This window comes from Moschus berezovskii, chromosome 13 (assembly GCF_049115385.1).
Source record: "Moschus berezovskii isolate FMDL1 chromosome 13, NW_MosBer_1.0, whole genome shotgun sequence".
Taxonomy (NCBI): domain Eukaryota; kingdom Metazoa; phylum Chordata; class Mammalia; order Artiodactyla; family Moschidae; genus Moschus; species Moschus berezovskii.
This window is the reverse complement of record NC_142472.1, coordinates 84971882-84989728: the sequence shown is the minus strand read 5'-3', so window position 1 is coordinate 84989728 and position 17847 is coordinate 84971882. Positions and strand designations below refer to the sequence as shown.

Here is a 17847-nt window from a genome sequence, read left to right as displayed (position 1 = left end):
TTTTGGTGTTGTTCATCTGGTGATGTCCACGTGTCGATTCATCTCTTCTGTTATTGGAACAGAGTGTTTGATATGACCAGTGAACAGAAGTGTATATATCTAGTTAATGCAAAAATCCTAGTTTAATTGTCAGTTATATCCTTTATTCAGAAATGGCTTTTATCTGTCATCTCTGCTTTCTTTTGTTTAAATTGGGGAAGTAATCGTTTTCTGTTGTTTTTGTTTCTACTTAATTGGTTTCTATAAGAATTTCTTGACACTCCTAAAAGATTTTTAGATATATACAAAATGCCCTTTTGATCTTTTTATAATTTTTTATATGTTTTCAATACAAAAAGTAAAATAAACAGCAAAATGAAGCAAAGAAAAGACAATTATTTATAGCACCAGTAAATCAATAGTAAGGAAAACCACAGGGGTAAAGGCTGGGGGTGGCCAGCAGTAACTTCAGTTATCGCATAGATTAAAAATATATATTTGTCACACACTTTACTGTCATCTAGGCCCAGTAGTGCTTTAAAATTATATTTCTGGGTCATCTTTTCTCCTGCCAAAGAAATGGTATTACTGGGTAAACCAAACAGCTACTTAGTAGGTGAAAGTAATAGTTAAGAGCAAAAGGTAAAGAACTGTAAGGAGAGATCAAATTTCAGGAAGACTGAAGAGATGCAGTCAATTTAGGACACCAGAGTTCTATATTCTTCCTCCTGTCAAACTGCCACAGGCTGACCATTGACCACAAAAGTCAGGAACTCAATTTCATATTTCATCTGAGAGCTGGCACTTCTAAGAACCCAGTGCCCGTTAGAACCACAATGTGATGGAGGATCAATACCGACTTAAAGGGAATAATGCCTCTTTCTGAACCATAACTGATATCTCCTGTAGCAGAGAGGGTTTTCCCCAAGGGCTGTCAGCCAGAGCCTTAGCCTTGCCTTCTTAGCTCAGCAAGCATAACAGCTGTTGGTTGAAATATTTCCTCATTTAGATGCCAGGTTGCATATGTTTATATTTTCTTTTTTGTCAGCAACTTTCCTGGTTCCTGTGTCTTTTATGTTACTCAAGAAATGATGCAAAAGTTAACTCAGGATGGTGGGTTGGGCATGGTTTTTTGTTTCTAGCTTTCTTTGTCGTCCAAATCTGTATTCTGCCAAGGTCATGTTGGATCTAGCCCAGTTTGTGGTTTAAGGCTTTTATTCTCTCTCTGTCTCCCTCTCAGATCTAGCAGATTCTCTGTATTTCAGACCCATTCAACTTTTCAACAATTTCCAACTTTTCATTTAGTTTCAGGGGAAAAAAAAAAAAAAAAAACTGTGGGACTGCAGAACCAATTCTATAGTAAGAATCACATAAGGAATTAAATTGAAATAAGTGAGTTTCCCTATCTTAAAGGATAATGACATGTATTCTCACCCTGTTTATTTCTACAGAAACATAAATACAAGATGTGTAGATTGGATTTCCTTACTGGCCTCGCACTAAAAATAGCAGCTGGCCCTGGCCCACCTGTACTTCAATCACCAATGGCCTGGATATTGGCAGTAGTCCTAGATAGATCATACTTCTTTTCACAGACATCAATTATAATATCTTAAAGGTGAAAAAAAAAATAACCTTGGATTTGATTCATAAAATAATAGCACAAGTTTCCTGTCTTTGAAGAACTAAGGAAGCATTCTACTTTGCCTTAATGTTTTTCATTCCTTTTTAAAATGTATATTGGTAAGGATTTGACTTAAGGAAAATAGAAAATGCTTCTCTTTTTTATTGACACCCAGCCTTATCTTCCATTTAAAGAGTCCATGTGTCCAAGTGGGTCACCTTGTATTTGGAACTAATTTCACATAAAAAAAGATAACGAGCCCACTGGCCTCAAATTGCCATTTATTACATAGCTCTGAGCACCTGTATAGAATTTTCACCCACTTGCAGAGTTGAGGTGTCACCCTTATGCTTGAAGTGAACCATTTAGAAATTAAGTGCATGCTTTTTGTGTGAAATTTGGGTCTCCAGTTCAGCCTACAGGAAACCACCAATAGCAGACTTTTAAAATCGTGTCAATAGTAATGGCAAAAGACACCTGAACCAACATTGTAATCAAATGTCTGTATAAAAAAGAACTTCCAACTTGGGAGCATTCTCTACTCGTAAACATTTTCTCTAGTTTGAGGTGGGACAGGGGATCCTTCGCCTACCCAGCTTCATTCGTACTTTGCAGTTTGGGATGTGACTTCCTCAGCGCTACAGCTTGGGCCCCCCAAGGCCGAGAGCCAGGGTGGAGGCAGTTGGGATGCTGAGAGATAAAGGTGCGGGCTGGAGGGAAGTGTTAGCAAGGAATTTCTAACAGCTGTACACTCATTCTAAAAGGAGCTCTCTGCTTTCTTTTTTATTTCTTCAGTGGTCTCAGGAATGACCTCTGTTTATGTTATACTGTCTTGTCTATTGCTTCTCATGAAAGATTCTCCATCTAAAACCACAGAAGAGTTACATGCCAGCTTGGTTTTTCTTCTTATCACTTTGTGCCTAAAACTAGCCCAAAACTATCTGAAGTTTTCTCAATAGGGTGGAAACGCTTTTGCCTGCATTGGCTGCCCAGTGTTATCCACCTAATTCTCTGCAGAAGCATACGGTAAAAGAAAAGCCCACCCTCTGCTGGGCATTTCATCCTTGGATTTGATATAGGTCGAGTAAAGGAGATCAAAAGTATCCAAGGGTGTGCCAATCTTGTTTTTAGCAACGCTACTTTATTAGTGGCCTTGACGAGACCTGTCACAGAAGAGTACAGGGTCAGAAGGGAAGACCCCAGGAGAAGAGAATGGCAGCCCCCTCCAGCATTCTTGCCTGGAGAATTGCATGGACAGAGAGCTTGGTGGGCTACAGTCCACGGGGTCCCAATCGGTCAGACACGACTGAGCGTCTGAGCATAAAGGGTTAAAGGCATGATTGGAGCGGGTTCAAGAAAAAACAAAGGGAAGAAAGGAAATGAGGCAGCGGTATCAGCAGTTCTTCTGAGATCTTTTGTTACGAAGCAGCCAACAGTGGAAGAGGGAATGGAGCAGGATGTGGAGACAGAGATATTTCTTCTTTAAACATTGGGGTCGTTACTGCAGAGAACCTGTATGCTGAGGGGAATGGTTGCTTGAAGAAGGAAACCTTGAAAATGCAGGAGAGAAGAGGGCACAGCTGCCACAGGATGGAAGGCGGGTGCCCACCTGAGGGGTGGTCCTTGGAGGGAGCAGGGGGGGAAGGAGTGTGGATGCTGCAGTGAGCAGCTGATGGAGAGTCTCTTCTGATCCCTCTGTGGGTGAGTGAGGTGAAGGGGAAGGGGAGCAGGCTGGGTGTCTGCTGGGAGAGCAGAAGGGGAGAGTGTGGGCTAGGAGAATGGACAAGGAGTGCCAGGGCCCTGTGGGGGTAAAGGTTGTACCTGAAGTTCATTTCAGTAATACCAGGAGAGAAAAGGAGTCTACGTGTGACCTTGGAGATGCTGAGGTAGCTGACATAGGCACACCATCCACAGAGTTACATTGGCAGGAAATCTGTCAGAAAGCATTTTGAAGCATGAGTATAGGACATTGCTATTATGAAACTTAGCTTTGAATTACTTAGCACTTTTTCTTGGCAAAAAGCTTTTTAAATTTCTTAAGACAGCCTTAGTATCTCCAGAGACAGCATTTGGCTCCTGCCACTGATTTACTCAGTAACTAAGTCTAAGCAAATGATTTAACCTCTTTTTGCTTTTACCTCTCAATCTATAAAATGACAGTGTCAATGTTTCAAGTGAAAAATAAAAGTGCTACATAAATACAAGCTATTAATAAAATGGTATTTCAACCCTCATGGGTATGGTCACCAGAAAGTCAGAAAGGTCAGAGCATCTGAACAAGCCTTGGGTGGCAGAAGCCTCACTTGCAAGGTTTGGACAGAGGAAGGCACAGCCAGGTACCTCGAAGGAGCTGTCACCCTCATCCTTCCCTTTAGTTCTCACACCTGCTCTTGGAGTTTGACTTTTGAAACCTCAGACTCACAGAGGTGAGCTAACCTGTAAAGCCAAGGGCTGGGACTTGGATTTCAACCCCAGTGTACCTTAAAATCCCATGCTGTTTTCACTTTGCCACATGTGGAATTGGGCTTGATACATTATAGCCGGGAAAGGTGTGGAATAGTTTATTTATGTACAATATAGACCTATATTTTAGCCAATCGAATCTCTTCTCTGTCATCAAAAATGTAATGAGAGTTGCCCAGCAGCAAAATAAATTATAGTTTGTTGGAGATATCATCATGATGGAGTTGTTTACAGGAACTCAAATGACAAGAAAAGATAGGAACGTTTGGGGAAGGAGCAGTAAGCAGACTAACAATTTGCACTTAGCGACAGTGCAGTTTTCAAGCACTTTGGGGCAGGAGAGTTGATCTTAGGAAAAAAAAACTTTTGTGTGTGGTCTTGGGAACATAGGAATACAGTGTTAGCTGTGCTTTTTACTGCAAACATAATACGCACATTATAAACTATAAACATTCCTAAGAGAAAGTCACTGCTCTGTAGATTTTTACTTTTGAGTAACAATTGCCCACCTGATAAAGAAGGTGACAGGAAGAGTGTATTTATTTTCTTCCAACAGCTAAAAGGTGATCAGACTTCTAAAATTTGTTGAGATTGTCCAGGAAAGTCAGTAAAATACTCATCCATCACCGGGAGCCCTGGACAGGAAATGACAGTGCAGTAAATACCTTCAGCAGCCGCCTTTTAATGTACAAGCTGTTTTCAGTTGGAATTTTCAGCACTCACATAAAACACTGTCATGAGTGACTGCTTCTGTTCCAAAGTCATCGCTGTTGGGATAATGGAACATCTCTCAGCGAATAACCAAAAAACTTTAAATGTCATGTCAAGTTTGTTGAAGCCATTTTTAGGCCATGTTCAAGGTTATGAGAATATTGAGGGTTCTGTGTTTGTTTTTTTGAGTTTGAGATCTACATGAGATTACTCATAAAGTTGTACGATGTGAGAGCTAATTAGGAGAAAATCTGTTGCTCTTTGGGAAAGTCAATTGGCTAGAGTCATTTAGCTGTTAGCTATTATACCTCTTCCCTCACAAACTGGAAAAGTTGGGATTGCTGTCACTTACCAATGAAAGAATATACATGTGTGTATAGTTTATAGGTCTGTATTGATATATGTGTATGCATTTGGCAAATTATATTATTTTGATTTGCTAGGAAATTTTGACAATTTGATTTTTAATTTCCTGTTAGTTTTTCCTTCTTTTTATTTTCAAAAGGAAATTAACCTCATTATTATTCAAACTAATGCCTGTCTTAGGTGTAGAAATTATTTGCCCAGTGCATATTTATTGAGCACCTTCTTTGCTCCACGGCCGTCTTAGGCTCCAGTGTCACAGCAGTGTTTAGAACAGCGTCCTTGCTGTCAGCGGGGCTCGTGTTCTAGTGGAGACATAGACAAGTGAGCGAGTGTGCGCTGTGTCCAGCGGCCATGGGTTCTGTGAAGGGGAAGGCGAGGCTGAGACAGCGATGAAAAGGTGAGTGCTGTTTTAGAGGGATGGTCAGAGATGGCCTCTCTCAACAGCACTTGAGCAGAGACCTGAATGAAATTCAGGACCAAGCTTGCAGATAACTGAGTGATGGGCGTTTCAGGCACCAAGGAAGCAGGAAGTAAGCACTAATACTAATGAAATAGTTGCCTATTTATATTTTTTAGCTTATTCTTAACCTCTGTGTGTTTATTTTAAATATACCTTACTCTTGAATATTTTTTAGTTTAGTCTGTCAAAAAGGACTTGTTTGTTGAGAATAGTTAATGTTTCATAACGTGCACAATCCTTGCTTATCACAGTAATAAGTTTAATGTTCTTTCTTCCTCACTGTAGAAAATCAGAAGTCGCAGTTGACAGAAGGGTCACGTTCACGCTACAATATCAATTGCAACTCAACAAGGACTGCAGTCGCCAAGGAGCTTAATTATAATCTAGACACTCACGCGTCTGCAGGGAGGACCAAGGCAGTTGAGAAGAAGGAGACCTGTGATGCAGAAAGCAACAGAAAAAAGGAAGTGGGACTTCTTAGCTCTGTTTCTAAAAGCGAACCCATTCCTGAAGTTGAAGCCCTGCTGGCAAGACTACGAGCTTTATAAATTAAACTGGTAAAAAATGATTAAGCCAAATATAAAGCCATGCTCTAAGCTATAACACTTGAAAAAATTGCTTTTTATATCAGTGACTTTATATAGTTTTAAATTAGGATATATATTAGAAAAATAAAGCTAAATACATGATTGCAGTGCTTTTCCTATGTACTTGAGGTTTTGGCTTATTCAAGATTGTAATGGGCTTTAATGCTTTTCTTGTCTCCTGGTGTTCGTGTGTTCTATATTTGGTGGTTGAATTATACATAATGCTTCAGAGAGCAGGTAGGTGGCCAGGTGTTCAGCAGTGTGTCCTTAAGAAAATACCGTCTTTTCAAGTCACTGTGATTTTTACTTTACTATTCCCAACATTGGTGAACATCAAATCATCAGCCTCCAGTCTTGCTACATATCCATGTATATCCCGTGTATGTTATTTATAAAGGGCCAGGTTTCTCCTTAATTGGGATCTGTATGCTATCAACATAGCACGGAAAACATAAAATTGGATATAATAAAGCTATGAGGAGATGATTGGTAAGCTCATTGTGATCATCGCTGAATTCATTTTAATTAGACCCTGTTGGGTCTATACTGAGCTCATTTCCAAAACTGATGTAATAGGAATATATATCCTCTCTTTGCAGAACGCACATTGTAAATGGATGCAGTGTTAGAGTGCTGCTGAAACTCTTAGGGGAGAGACGATTTTTTTTTCCCCTGATAATGATGACTCTGGGATCGAATTGCCATTTTGAAACTTTCCACATTAAGAATTTTTAATTTCTTTGAACAAACTTGAAACTGCAGTTCCTTTGATCTGACAATCAATAACTTTAACAAAAATCTGAAGTGTTTCAAGGAAAGTCTTCCTATGTAAAGTTTGCAATTTTACCTCATTGGGGGTATCATTAATTCTATTAATTCTATATCAAAGAAAATAAAATTGTTATTTGCACCAAATTTAAAAAGTTGCACCTTTTGTTTTGTAATTAGCATATTCTGTGGATTAGGGGGAGAGAGACTGTGCTGTACGATCTAAGCTTTATGACATGCCGTAGCAAGTGACTGCTCTTTTAACTTCAGTTAAAGCAGTTATATGGAACTAGTCTGGCAAGGTCCACTGCTTTTTATTTCCTTGTTTAAGTTGCCACCTCCTTTCAGCTCCAAGTTAATAAAGTTAATTAATTAGAACAATGAACCAGGCCCTGTTTATAGACACTGGGGAACAGAGTGTGATCCATAGTCAAGGTGGGAATAAATTGTTCTCATCTGTGTTGCTGAAATGGGCGTTTTACCCTCCGGTTGCAATTCCTATTTTCCTGAGAGCACAACTTAAAAATCAGGAAAAGTGAAGGATATTAAACATTTAAGCAGACAGGAGCCCTTAACAGCAAGGAAGAAAGCTAAATGAAGGAATCTAGACTATCTGGTCTTCACGTGATTTTGTGAAGGCTTGAGATTTTCAGAAAAAACTAAAGTTCAACCTGAAAGTTTGGACACACCAGATGGCAGGTAAGTGTCGATTTAGGACTGGGGAGCAGACACAGGGGAGAGGCCGCCTGGCCAGTGAAGGAGAGTGAAGTTGACACAGTCTCCCAGGGGTGGAGGAAGGCAGGGAAGCCCTGAAACTGAGCAGTCTGCATCTGTCTGCAGAGGCTGAAGGACATGCTCAGGCGAGGGGCCTGTCCCCAGCAATCCTGGACAGGAGGCTGCAGCTGTGAGGGGAAGCACAGGACAGTCAACAGAGCTAAGAGGCAACCAAGAACACTGGTTTCTGATGCAGGTGTTTCTTCCAACAATAAGCAAGGAGGTATAATTAGGATTTTTAAAGTCATAATATTCCTTTAGTCAACTGTGGATTAAAACTCTAGTGAGGCAGACCTTGAGATACAGTTGTGTTTCTGAGCAAGGAGATTTTGTTTATTTGAATTAGTGGATAAAAAGTCAGTACCTTGACAAGGATGCTCCATCCAAGCTCATGACAAACCCCCAAATAGATTCCTCTCCCCTTTCTCTCAGGCCAAAGGAGAGAATTTGGCAAGAACACAGACAACTAAGTGATCATCATGGGGTCCAAAAGCAAAGACCTGCTTGTGAGAAGCCACAAGTTTCCCAATCAAATATTTAAAGTAATTTAAAAATAAAAAAAGCAATCTAATCTAATCATATACGCATATATGTCCTTTTCTTAACATGTATTTGAATAGTTAAACAAAATATGGCAAACATCTAATGCTTATGTTAGGAAGTAACATTTCAGTAATTTATCTGAAAAAAATCTGCTAAAGCTAAAAAATGCAATTTATTTAAACTAAGTAAATCTAACACCCTTAGTTGTTACAATAGTGTTTACTCAAAAACAAGAGCTATCAATGATTTCAAAATGTTAGTTTAGCCACAGATGATTATTTCTTTGGTGATTCATTCCGATTTTAAAATATCATGCTCAGCCGCTTCAGTTGAGCCCACCAGGCTCCTCTGTCCATGGGATTCTTCAGGCAAGAATGCTGGAGACAGTTGCCGTCTCCTCTTCCAGGGGATCTTCCCCACCCAGGGATCAAACCTGAGTCTTCTGCATCTCCTGCACTGCAGGTGCATTCTTTACTGCTGAGCCACCAGGGAAGCCCCTAAAATATAATTCAGTGTAGATCTGAGTTTGCTAGTTAGAAACTGTAATGTACAAATCTTTCATCTTACTAAACTCTCCTTTACAGATAAGCATCAGTGGATTTTGGTGGTAAGTTTTGTGGCAACCTTTTGTACACAGTGTAATTTTGGAAAGTTGCAGGTTTTAATATATAAACGGCTCATGTGAATGAAAATTTTTAAAACCAGCATTCATTGTCTTTTTCTTCATGTTAATTATTAGAAATTTTAAGATCCAGAAATTGTAGCTATCACTGACCCACTCTTTATTTTTGTCTGGTGAATTGGTCAATGGTAGCTGTTACATGCCCTTGCCAGGCATGACTATTCTTAAAATAGGTTCTAGGGCCAAACTGTTCAACCATTATGCTCAATAGCTACTGTTTAGCAAAACATGTGGAGCTGCCAAAGAGCCACAGCGACTGGATGACATTTCAGAATTGAATCCAATCTCCCCATAAAAAAAAAAATAATAATGGAACCTTAAACCATAAAACTTCATTATTCCTAAGTAGGCCATTGCCTTTTAAAGTGGATGTAAGGGAAGAGGTTACAGCTAAGGTGCGAATGGAGTAGAATGAAAGTGAGCCATGCCCCTAATTACGGCTGACTATGAGGCTCTCTTTGCCTCCTATTCACCTTGTTGGATTTTGAGCATCACATTTGGCTTCATACCCTCCTTTCAGCATCTCCAAGACGACAGGAGCTTAAAAGCAATCTTAATTTATTTCAGGAAACCTTAAAATGATATTTTTTCCCCCTTTACTATCCATTTTGAAATTCTAGCCATTGTATAAAACTGCTTTGAAAATTCCAGAAATTGTATTCTTCCAGTGAATATCATTAACGTAAATCCACGTTCCTACGATCTATGTTGTTATACATATCATGCTATTTGATATCTAAATTTTTTAAAGGGATTCTGATGATGAAATTGAAAGCCAAATTATTGGATTATCACTTCAGGACTGCCTATTCGCTTTCCTTTACAGCAACCTTTTAACATATTATGTGTTATTTAAGTTTCAAAGTGAAAGTGTTAGTCGCTCAGTCGTATCCAACCCTTTTAGACCCCACGACAATAGCTTGCCAGTCTCCTCTATCAGTTCAGTTCAGCTCAGTTGCTCAGTCATGTCCAACTCTTTGTGATCCCATGGACTGCAGCATGCCAGGGCTCCCTGTCAATCGCCAACTCCTTGAGTTTACTCAGACTCATATCCATCGAGTCGGTGATGCCATCCAGCCATCTCATCCTCTGTTGTCCCCTTCTCCTGCCCTCAATCCTTCCCAGCATTAGGGTCTTTTCCAATGAGTCAGCTCTTCACATCAGATGGCCAAAGGATTGGAGCTTCAGCTTCAGTCCTTCCAATGAACATTCAGGACTGATTTCCTTTAGGATGAACTGGTTTGATCTTGCAGTCCAAGTGACTCTCAAGAGTCTTCTCCAACAACACAGCTCAAAACCATCAATTCTTCAGCACTCAGCTTTCCTTATAGTCCAACTCTCACATCAACACACAACTACTGGAAAAAGCATAGCCTTGACTAGATGGACCTTTGTTGACAAAGTAATGTCTCTCTTTTCAATATGCTATCTAGGTTGGTCATAACTTTTCTTCCAAGGAGCAAGCATCTTCTAATTTCATGGCTGCAGTCACCATCTGCAGTGATTTTGGAGCCCAAAGAAAATAGAGTCAGCCACTGTTTCTCCATTTATTTGCCATGAAGTGATGGGACCAGATGGGTCTGACAATATGTGGTCCACTGGAGAAGGGAATGGCAAACCACTTCAGGATTCTTGCCTTGAGAACCCCATGAACAGCATGAAAAGGCAAAATGATAGGACACTGAAAGATGAACTCCCCAGGTTGGTAGGTGCCCAATATGCTACTAGAGATCAGTGGAAAAATAACTCCAGAAACAATGAAGGGATGCAGCCAAAGCAAAAACAGCACCCAGTTGTGGATGGGACTGGTGTTAGAAGCAAGGTCCGGTGCTGTAAAGAGCAATATTGCATAGGAACCTGGAATGTTAGGCCCATGAATCAAGACAAATTGGAAGTGGTCAAACCGGAGATGGCAAGAGTGAACATCAACATTCTAGGAATCAGTGAACTAAGATGGACTGGAATGGGTGAATTTAACTCAGATGACCATTATATCTACTACTGTGGGCAGGAATCCCTTAGAAGAAATGCAGTAGCCATCACAGTCAACAAAAGACTACGAAATGCAGTACTTGGATGCAATCTCAAAAATGACAGAATTATTTCTGTTCGTTTCCAAGGCAAACTATTCAACATCACAGTAATCCAAGTCTATGCCCTGACCAGTAACGCTGAAGAAGCTGAAGTTGAACGGTTCTATGAAGACCTACAAGACCTTTTAGAACTAACACCCAAAAAAGATGTCCTTTTCATTATAGGGGACTGGAATGCAAAAGTAGGAAATCAAGAAACCCTGGAGTAACAGGCAAATATGGCCTTGGAGGCAGAATGAAGCAGGGCAAAGGATAATAGAGTTTTGCCAAGAGAACACAATGGTCATAGCAACACCCTCTTCCAACAACACAAGAGAAGACTTTACACATGGACATCACCAGATGGTCAACACCAAAATCAGATTGATTACATTCTTTGCAGCCAAAGATGGAGAAGCTCTATACAGTCAGCAAAAACAAGACCGGGATCTGACGGTGGCTCAGATCATGAGCTCCTTATTGCCAAATTCAGACTGAAAGTGGAGAAAACCACTAGACCATTCAGGTATGACCTAAATCAAATCCCTTATGACTATACAGTGGAGGTGAGAAATAGATTTAAGGGACTAGATCTGACAGACAGAGGGCCTGATGAACTATGGATGGAGGTTCGTGACATTGTACAGGAGACAGGGACCAAGACCATCCCCATGGAAAAGAAATGCAAAAAAGGCTGTCTGAGGAGGCCTTACAAATAGCTGTGAAAAGAAGAGAAGCGAAAAGCAAAGGAGAAAAGAAAAGATATAAGCATCTGAATGCAGAGTTCCAAAGAATAGCAAGGAGAGATAAGAAAGCTTTCCTTGGTGATCAGTGCAAAGAAATAGAGGAAAACAACAGAAGGAAAGACAAGAGATCTCTTCAAGAAAATTAGAGATACCAAGGGAATATTTCATGCAAAGATGGGCTCGATAAAGGACAGAAATGGTATGGACCTAACAGAAGCAGAAGATATTAAGAAGAGGTGGCAAGAATACACAGGAGAATTGTACAAAAAAGATCTTCACGACCCAGATAATCACGATGGTGTGATCACTCACCTGGAGCCAGACATCCTGGAATGTGAAGTCAAGTGGGCCTTAGGAAGCATCACTACGAACAAAACTAGTGGAGGTGATGGAATTCCAGTTGAGCTATTTCAAATCCTGGAAGATGATGTTGTGAAAGTGCTGCACTCAATATGCCAGCAAATTTGGAAAACTCAGCAGTGGCCACAGGACTGGAAAAGGTCAGTTTTCACTCCAATCCCAAAGAAAGGCAATACCAAAGAATGCTCAAACCACTGCACAATTGCACTCATCTCACACACTAGTAAAGTCATGCTCAAAATTCTCCAAGCCAGGCTTCAGCAATATATAAACCATGAACTTCCAGATGTTCAAGCTGGTTTTAGAATAGGCAAAGGAACCAGAGGTCAAATTGCCAACATCCGCTGGATCATCAAACAAGCATCAAGGCTGTATATTGTCACCCTGTTATTTAACTTATATGCAGAGTACCTCATGAGAAATGCTGGGCTGGAGGAAGCACAAGCTGGAATAAAGATTGCCTGGAGAAATATCAATAACCTCAGATATGCAGATGACACCACCCTTATGGCAGAAAGCAAAGAAGAACCAAAGAGCCTCTTGATGAAATTGAAAGAGGAGAGTGAAAAAGTTGGCTTAAAGCTCAACATTCAGAAAACTAAGATCATGGCATCTGGTCCCATCACTTCATGGCAAATAAATGGGGAAATAGTGGAAACAGTGGCTGACTTTATTTTTCTGGGCTCCAGAATCACTGCAGATGGTGATTGCAGCCATGAAATTAAAAGATGCTTACTCCTTGGAAGGAAAGTTATGACCAACCTAAACAGCTTATTAAAAAGCAGAATTATTACTTTGTAAACAAAGGTCAATCTAGTCAAGGCTATGGTTTTTCCAGTGGTTATGTATGGATGTGAGAGTTGGATTAAAAAGAAAACTGAGCACTGAACAATTGATGCTTTTGAACTGTGGTATTGGAGAAGACTCCTGAGAGTCCCTTGGACTGCAAGGAGATCCAACCAGTCCATCCTAAAGGAGATCAGTCTTGGGTGTTCATTGGAAGGTCTGATGTTGAAGCTGAAACTCCAATCTTTGGCCACCTGATACGAAGAGATGACTCACTGGAAAAGACTCTGATGCTGGGAGGGATTGAAGGCAGGAGGATAAGGGGACGACAGAGGATGAGATGGTTGAATGGCATCACAAACTCAGTGGACAAGGGTTTGGGTGGACTCCGGGACTTGGTGATGGACAGGGATGCCTGGCGTGCTGCGCTTCATGGGGTCACAAGGAGTTGAACACGACTGAGCAACTGAACTGATGGGACCAGATGCCATGATCTTAGTTTCTTGTCCATAGGGATTCTCTAATCCAGAATGCTAGAGTCAGTTGCCATTCCCTTGTCTGGGGATTCTTCCCAGGGATTGAACCCATGTCTCCTACATTGCAGGTAGGTTCTTTGCCATCTAAACCACTGGGGAAGCCCCATTATGTAAGTCTATTATGTACTTAGGTTTTTTTTTAATTGTATATAAAGTTTGAGACTTTTCATTTTCTCCTGGTATTTTTTATTCCATGTTATGTTTGGATTAAAAACCTATTCATAAACATTTCTTTTCCCTTGTTTTCTAACTGTGGGTTACTAAAAATTTGTTTTAAAATGCATCTCCAATGATAATCTAATCTTAATATTTTATATATAGTTTGGGTGTGATTGATGGTCAAATATAAAGAAGCTATAACAAACAGATTGAATCAAGCATCATGGTGAATTACTTCTTGAGAAGGGGACCAAGTTCTCAGGTGAGTGTATCCAGTTATTTTTCCCTGAAGTGTCTGTTTTCAGGAGTATGACTGATCCTTACAGAACAGGTCTATGTTTATGTAAACAAAAAAAAAGTATATTAACCAGAAATGTTTAGTAGCATACATATTTAACTTAATATATTTAATAATATATATAAAGGCAAGTTATAGATGGTGTAGATACATTAATAATATAGACATTATTATTTACATGCTTTGTCATAATTTCAAAGTTTGGTATGTGTAAAGCATTCTGTTAAAATATATCAAAATCTGGCAACAAAATTTAGAACTCATAATTAAAGTACCTGACTTGTGAGGGAAGCTCGATTTTAAGATGAGGCATTTCTTCCCTTCCTTTTCTTCTGTCAGGCACAAATACTTGACCTTTTCCATACAAAACTAAGCAGGTGCCTAATAAAAGCAAACAGGTGCCTCTCCAGCCTGAAACTAATGTGGTTTTTTTTTGTAGGACCGCGTCCTGACTCCCTTCCTTTGCTTCATGACCTAACAAGGACCCTTCTGATGCCTGCGAGAGCGCTGACTGACGTCCCACGCCTGCGGCCTAGCCTGAGCATGCAAGTCCAATCTGACTGACGATAAATAAAATCTTGTCGTACTCTTATAGGATGTTTGGCAAGGACAAGAATTAAGGCGCTTTTATAAGTCCCCAAGGAATCTGGTGATATTTCTAACGTGATCTCACACATCATTCTGTCCCGCCTGACCTTCCTTGTATCACCATCCTGAATTATAGCTTGTATCCGTTACCCTCCCCTCCTCCCGCAGCCTCTCCTACAAATAAAGGAGTGTTGACCTGAAGAAAACAAATCTGTTTTTTTTTCAAGTTTATAAGAAAGTCAGTTAAAGTGTCCTGGAAGTCACTCCATATGTTTCTGCTGAACATGTACTGCCTCCAGTAGACTAAATGTATGTCTCACATTATGAAATGAATCCTTAAGTTAAAGGACCTTACAGAGAGGTGTCCAGCTTCATACTTTAGTCACTTCTGGGGTCTCAAGATGTTACAAGAAACATTATGTATTCACCCAGTTCACCAGTCTTCCACCCACTTCTTCAGTGATTAGTTCCTTTATTCTGACAGTCACTCAGGAGAGTTGCCTCTCAGGCACTTTCTCATGATGCCACTTAGAAAGGGAGTTTTTTGATATGTTCTAGTGGCTTTCCTAACGCTCTCCAGAGAAGCTTAACAGCTTCTGTCTGATGTGCCAGAGAGCACACTTATGTAAGAACAGGCACACTTCAAGGACACTGTTAAGCATAAGGATGTTAGTGGCTCATGGGAACAGCATCCATGCCTAGAGAGACCACAGACCCAGTTCAGGAGGGCGACCATGGTTAGGATAAGTGTTTCCTGGGCCTGCCCCAGGCAGAGCATGGGGAAGGTAACATTTGATGCTAAGTGCTCCTGATAAGTTGAGCTTCTCCATCTTTATGGCTTCTCCTCCTCTATACTTGAACCTCCTTTGAGTTCTTTATGTGGATGATAACAGCATTTGCTCCTTGGAAGAAAAGCTATGCCCAACCTAAACAGTGTATTAAAAAGGAGAGACATCACTTTGCCAACAAAGGTTCGTCTAGTCAAGCCTATGGTTTTTCCAGTGGTCATGTGTGGATGTGAGAGTTGAACGGTGAAGAAAGCTGAGCACTGAAGAACTGATGCTTTTGAACTGTGGTGTTGGAGAAGACTCTTGAGAGTCCCTTGGACTGCAAGGAGATCCAACCAGTCCATTCTAAAGGAGATCAGTCCTGAGTGTTCATTGGAAGGACCAATGCTGAAGCTGAAGCTCCAATACTTTGGCCACCTCATGCGAAGAGCTGATTCATTGGAAAAGACCCTGATGCTGGGAAAGACTGAAGGTGGGAGGAGAAGGGGACGACAGAGGAGATGGTTGGATGGCGTCATCGACTCGATGGGCATTAATTTGAGCAGGCTCGAAGGGATAGTGAAGGACAGGGAGGCCTGGCGTGCTGCATTCTGTGGGGTCACAGAGCAGTGGATATGACTCAGCAACTGAAGGACAAAGAACAGCAGCAGCGTCACTCAGTGCCTCCTTGAGGGCATGTGCATTCTCCACATGACCTATTAGGGTTGAAGGCCTGCTAGAGGAGCACTGAGAAGAGACGTGGTGCGGGGTCTGCGCCCACACACAGCCCTGCGTCCCACCTTCCCCTTACTCTTTCCGTCTGGCACCACTGCCCTCTTGTCTTCAGGGGGCCAGTTCCCCTTCAGTGCTGAGCTCAAAGCATGGGCCGAAGTCTGTTTCCTTCGTCCTCCTGCAGAGCTAAGAAAAGATGGGATTTTGAAAACATTTAACAAAGCTCTGAGTAGAAAAGCAGAGGGACATATAGAGGTAGGAGGAAGTATCAGGACGTCCAAGCTAATAAACAAGAGTCCTCATCCTCCACTGCAAGCGCCGCCCCATTCTGAGGAGAAGCTGGGGCCCGCAGTCCTCTGGTAGGAGGGGTCTAGTGGCCCATTCCCGAGGCACCACCCGCCCTGTGGCAGCTTTGGCTGTCCTCCAGAATGGCAGCCACTGATTCAGTTCCAGGGCCCCAGCCCATACACTCATCAGGGCTATCTGGGCATTGTATATGGGGGGGTGTTCTTTGCTCAGTCATGTCTGACTTTTTCCAACCCTGTGAACTATAGCCTGCCAGGCTTCTCTGCCCATGGAATTCCCAAGGCAAGAACACTGGAGTGGGTTGCCATTCCCTTCTCCAGATCTCCCCAACCCAGGGATCAAATCCAAGTCTCCTGTGTTGCAGGCAGAATCTTTACTGTCTGAGCTCCTAGGGAACCCCGTGGGTATTTTATCCTTGCCTAAAGCTCAGAAACAAGACGCCAGGCCTTGCTTGAACAGTATGGTGTTGACACTGTGCAGACCCCAGATTTGACGTCTTTGTTGATTTGTTTGGGGTAGTGCGCTGACTGCAGGATGTGGGTGGGTCAGAAGCCTGCACACGTGTGGGGTGTTAGCAGGAGGGCCAAACAGGACACCAGGGGCAGAGGAGGTTCACTGAGGGTGCTTGGAGTCATCTCCTTCAAACCCCTGTTCCGCCCCTGAGGTGAACGGACTTGCCCGCCCCCCACCCTGACTCCGGAAGCCCGTCTCCTGCTCTGTGAGCTCCCCACTCCTCACACAGCCGCCCTCACCAGGCTACCAGGGCTAGCTGGCCTCTGACTGGGAGAGAGTGGAGGATCCTGTGACTCAGGTAGAGGGTGGGCATGTACGAGCCCTGCAGGAGGTGGTCGCTCTCAGAATCTGGGTTCAGCAATCTTCTGGAGTCATAAGTGGGCCCCCAGCCTGGGGCTTATCACCTCCGTGCCGTCACACACTCTGCTTATCTCTTTGAGGAACATAGTAACTGTCTTGGTTTATTCATGTACCTGAACCAGGTCTTACAACTGAAATAAATCAGCCCACCCCTAGAAAGAGTCAGACACGACTGAGCGACTGAACTGAACCCTGGAAAGAAGCGGTCTGGAAAGGCAGAGAGCTTGGGGGGAAAGAGCTGCTGAGACCCTGGGCTGCGAGGCCGCCTCAGTCTGAGCCACACGACGGCTCACCCCTGGCACGTGGACAACACTGATGTGGACTCCACACTGTCCAGGAGTGTTATGTGTCTTACCTCACTTGTGTGTGTAACAGCCTCATGAAGAAGAGTTGTTCTCAGAGCTCGTTTTACCAGTGAACAAGTAGAGAAGTTAAGGAATTTATCCATGGTCACCAGTCAATACAGACTGAATTCACAATTAAAATCTAAGCATTCCCAAACTTCAGACCCTGCAATCTTAAGCCATCCTGTCCCCCATTGCGATTATAAAATACCTTCTAGAAAAACACAAGAGGTAAGACTCAAACACCCTGCCTGCTCCATGTTTTGCAGTATTATAGTTGCCATTAGAGATGACTCACCACTCAGCTTCATTATTTTGTTTGG

At 41.9% G+C, this 17847-nt stretch overlaps 1 protein-coding gene across 2 annotated transcripts in view; it reads left to right on the top strand.

Annotated features, from left to right (window-relative positions):
• The window catches only part of DIAPH3 (diaphanous related formin 3), a 582052-nt gene extending 574368 nt beyond the window's left edge, over window positions 1-7684 (top strand). For both annotated transcript variants that reach the window (XM_088842795.1, XM_088842794.1), the window contains one exon: window positions 5889-7684. In XM_088842795.1, coding sequence (XP_088698921.1) covers window positions 5889-6151 — 263 coding nt within the window. In that variant the 3' untranslated portion in view covers window positions 6152-7684. The remainder of the gene's footprint in view (window positions 1-5888) is intronic.
• The last annotated feature ends 10163 nt before the right edge of the window (window positions 7685-17847 follow it).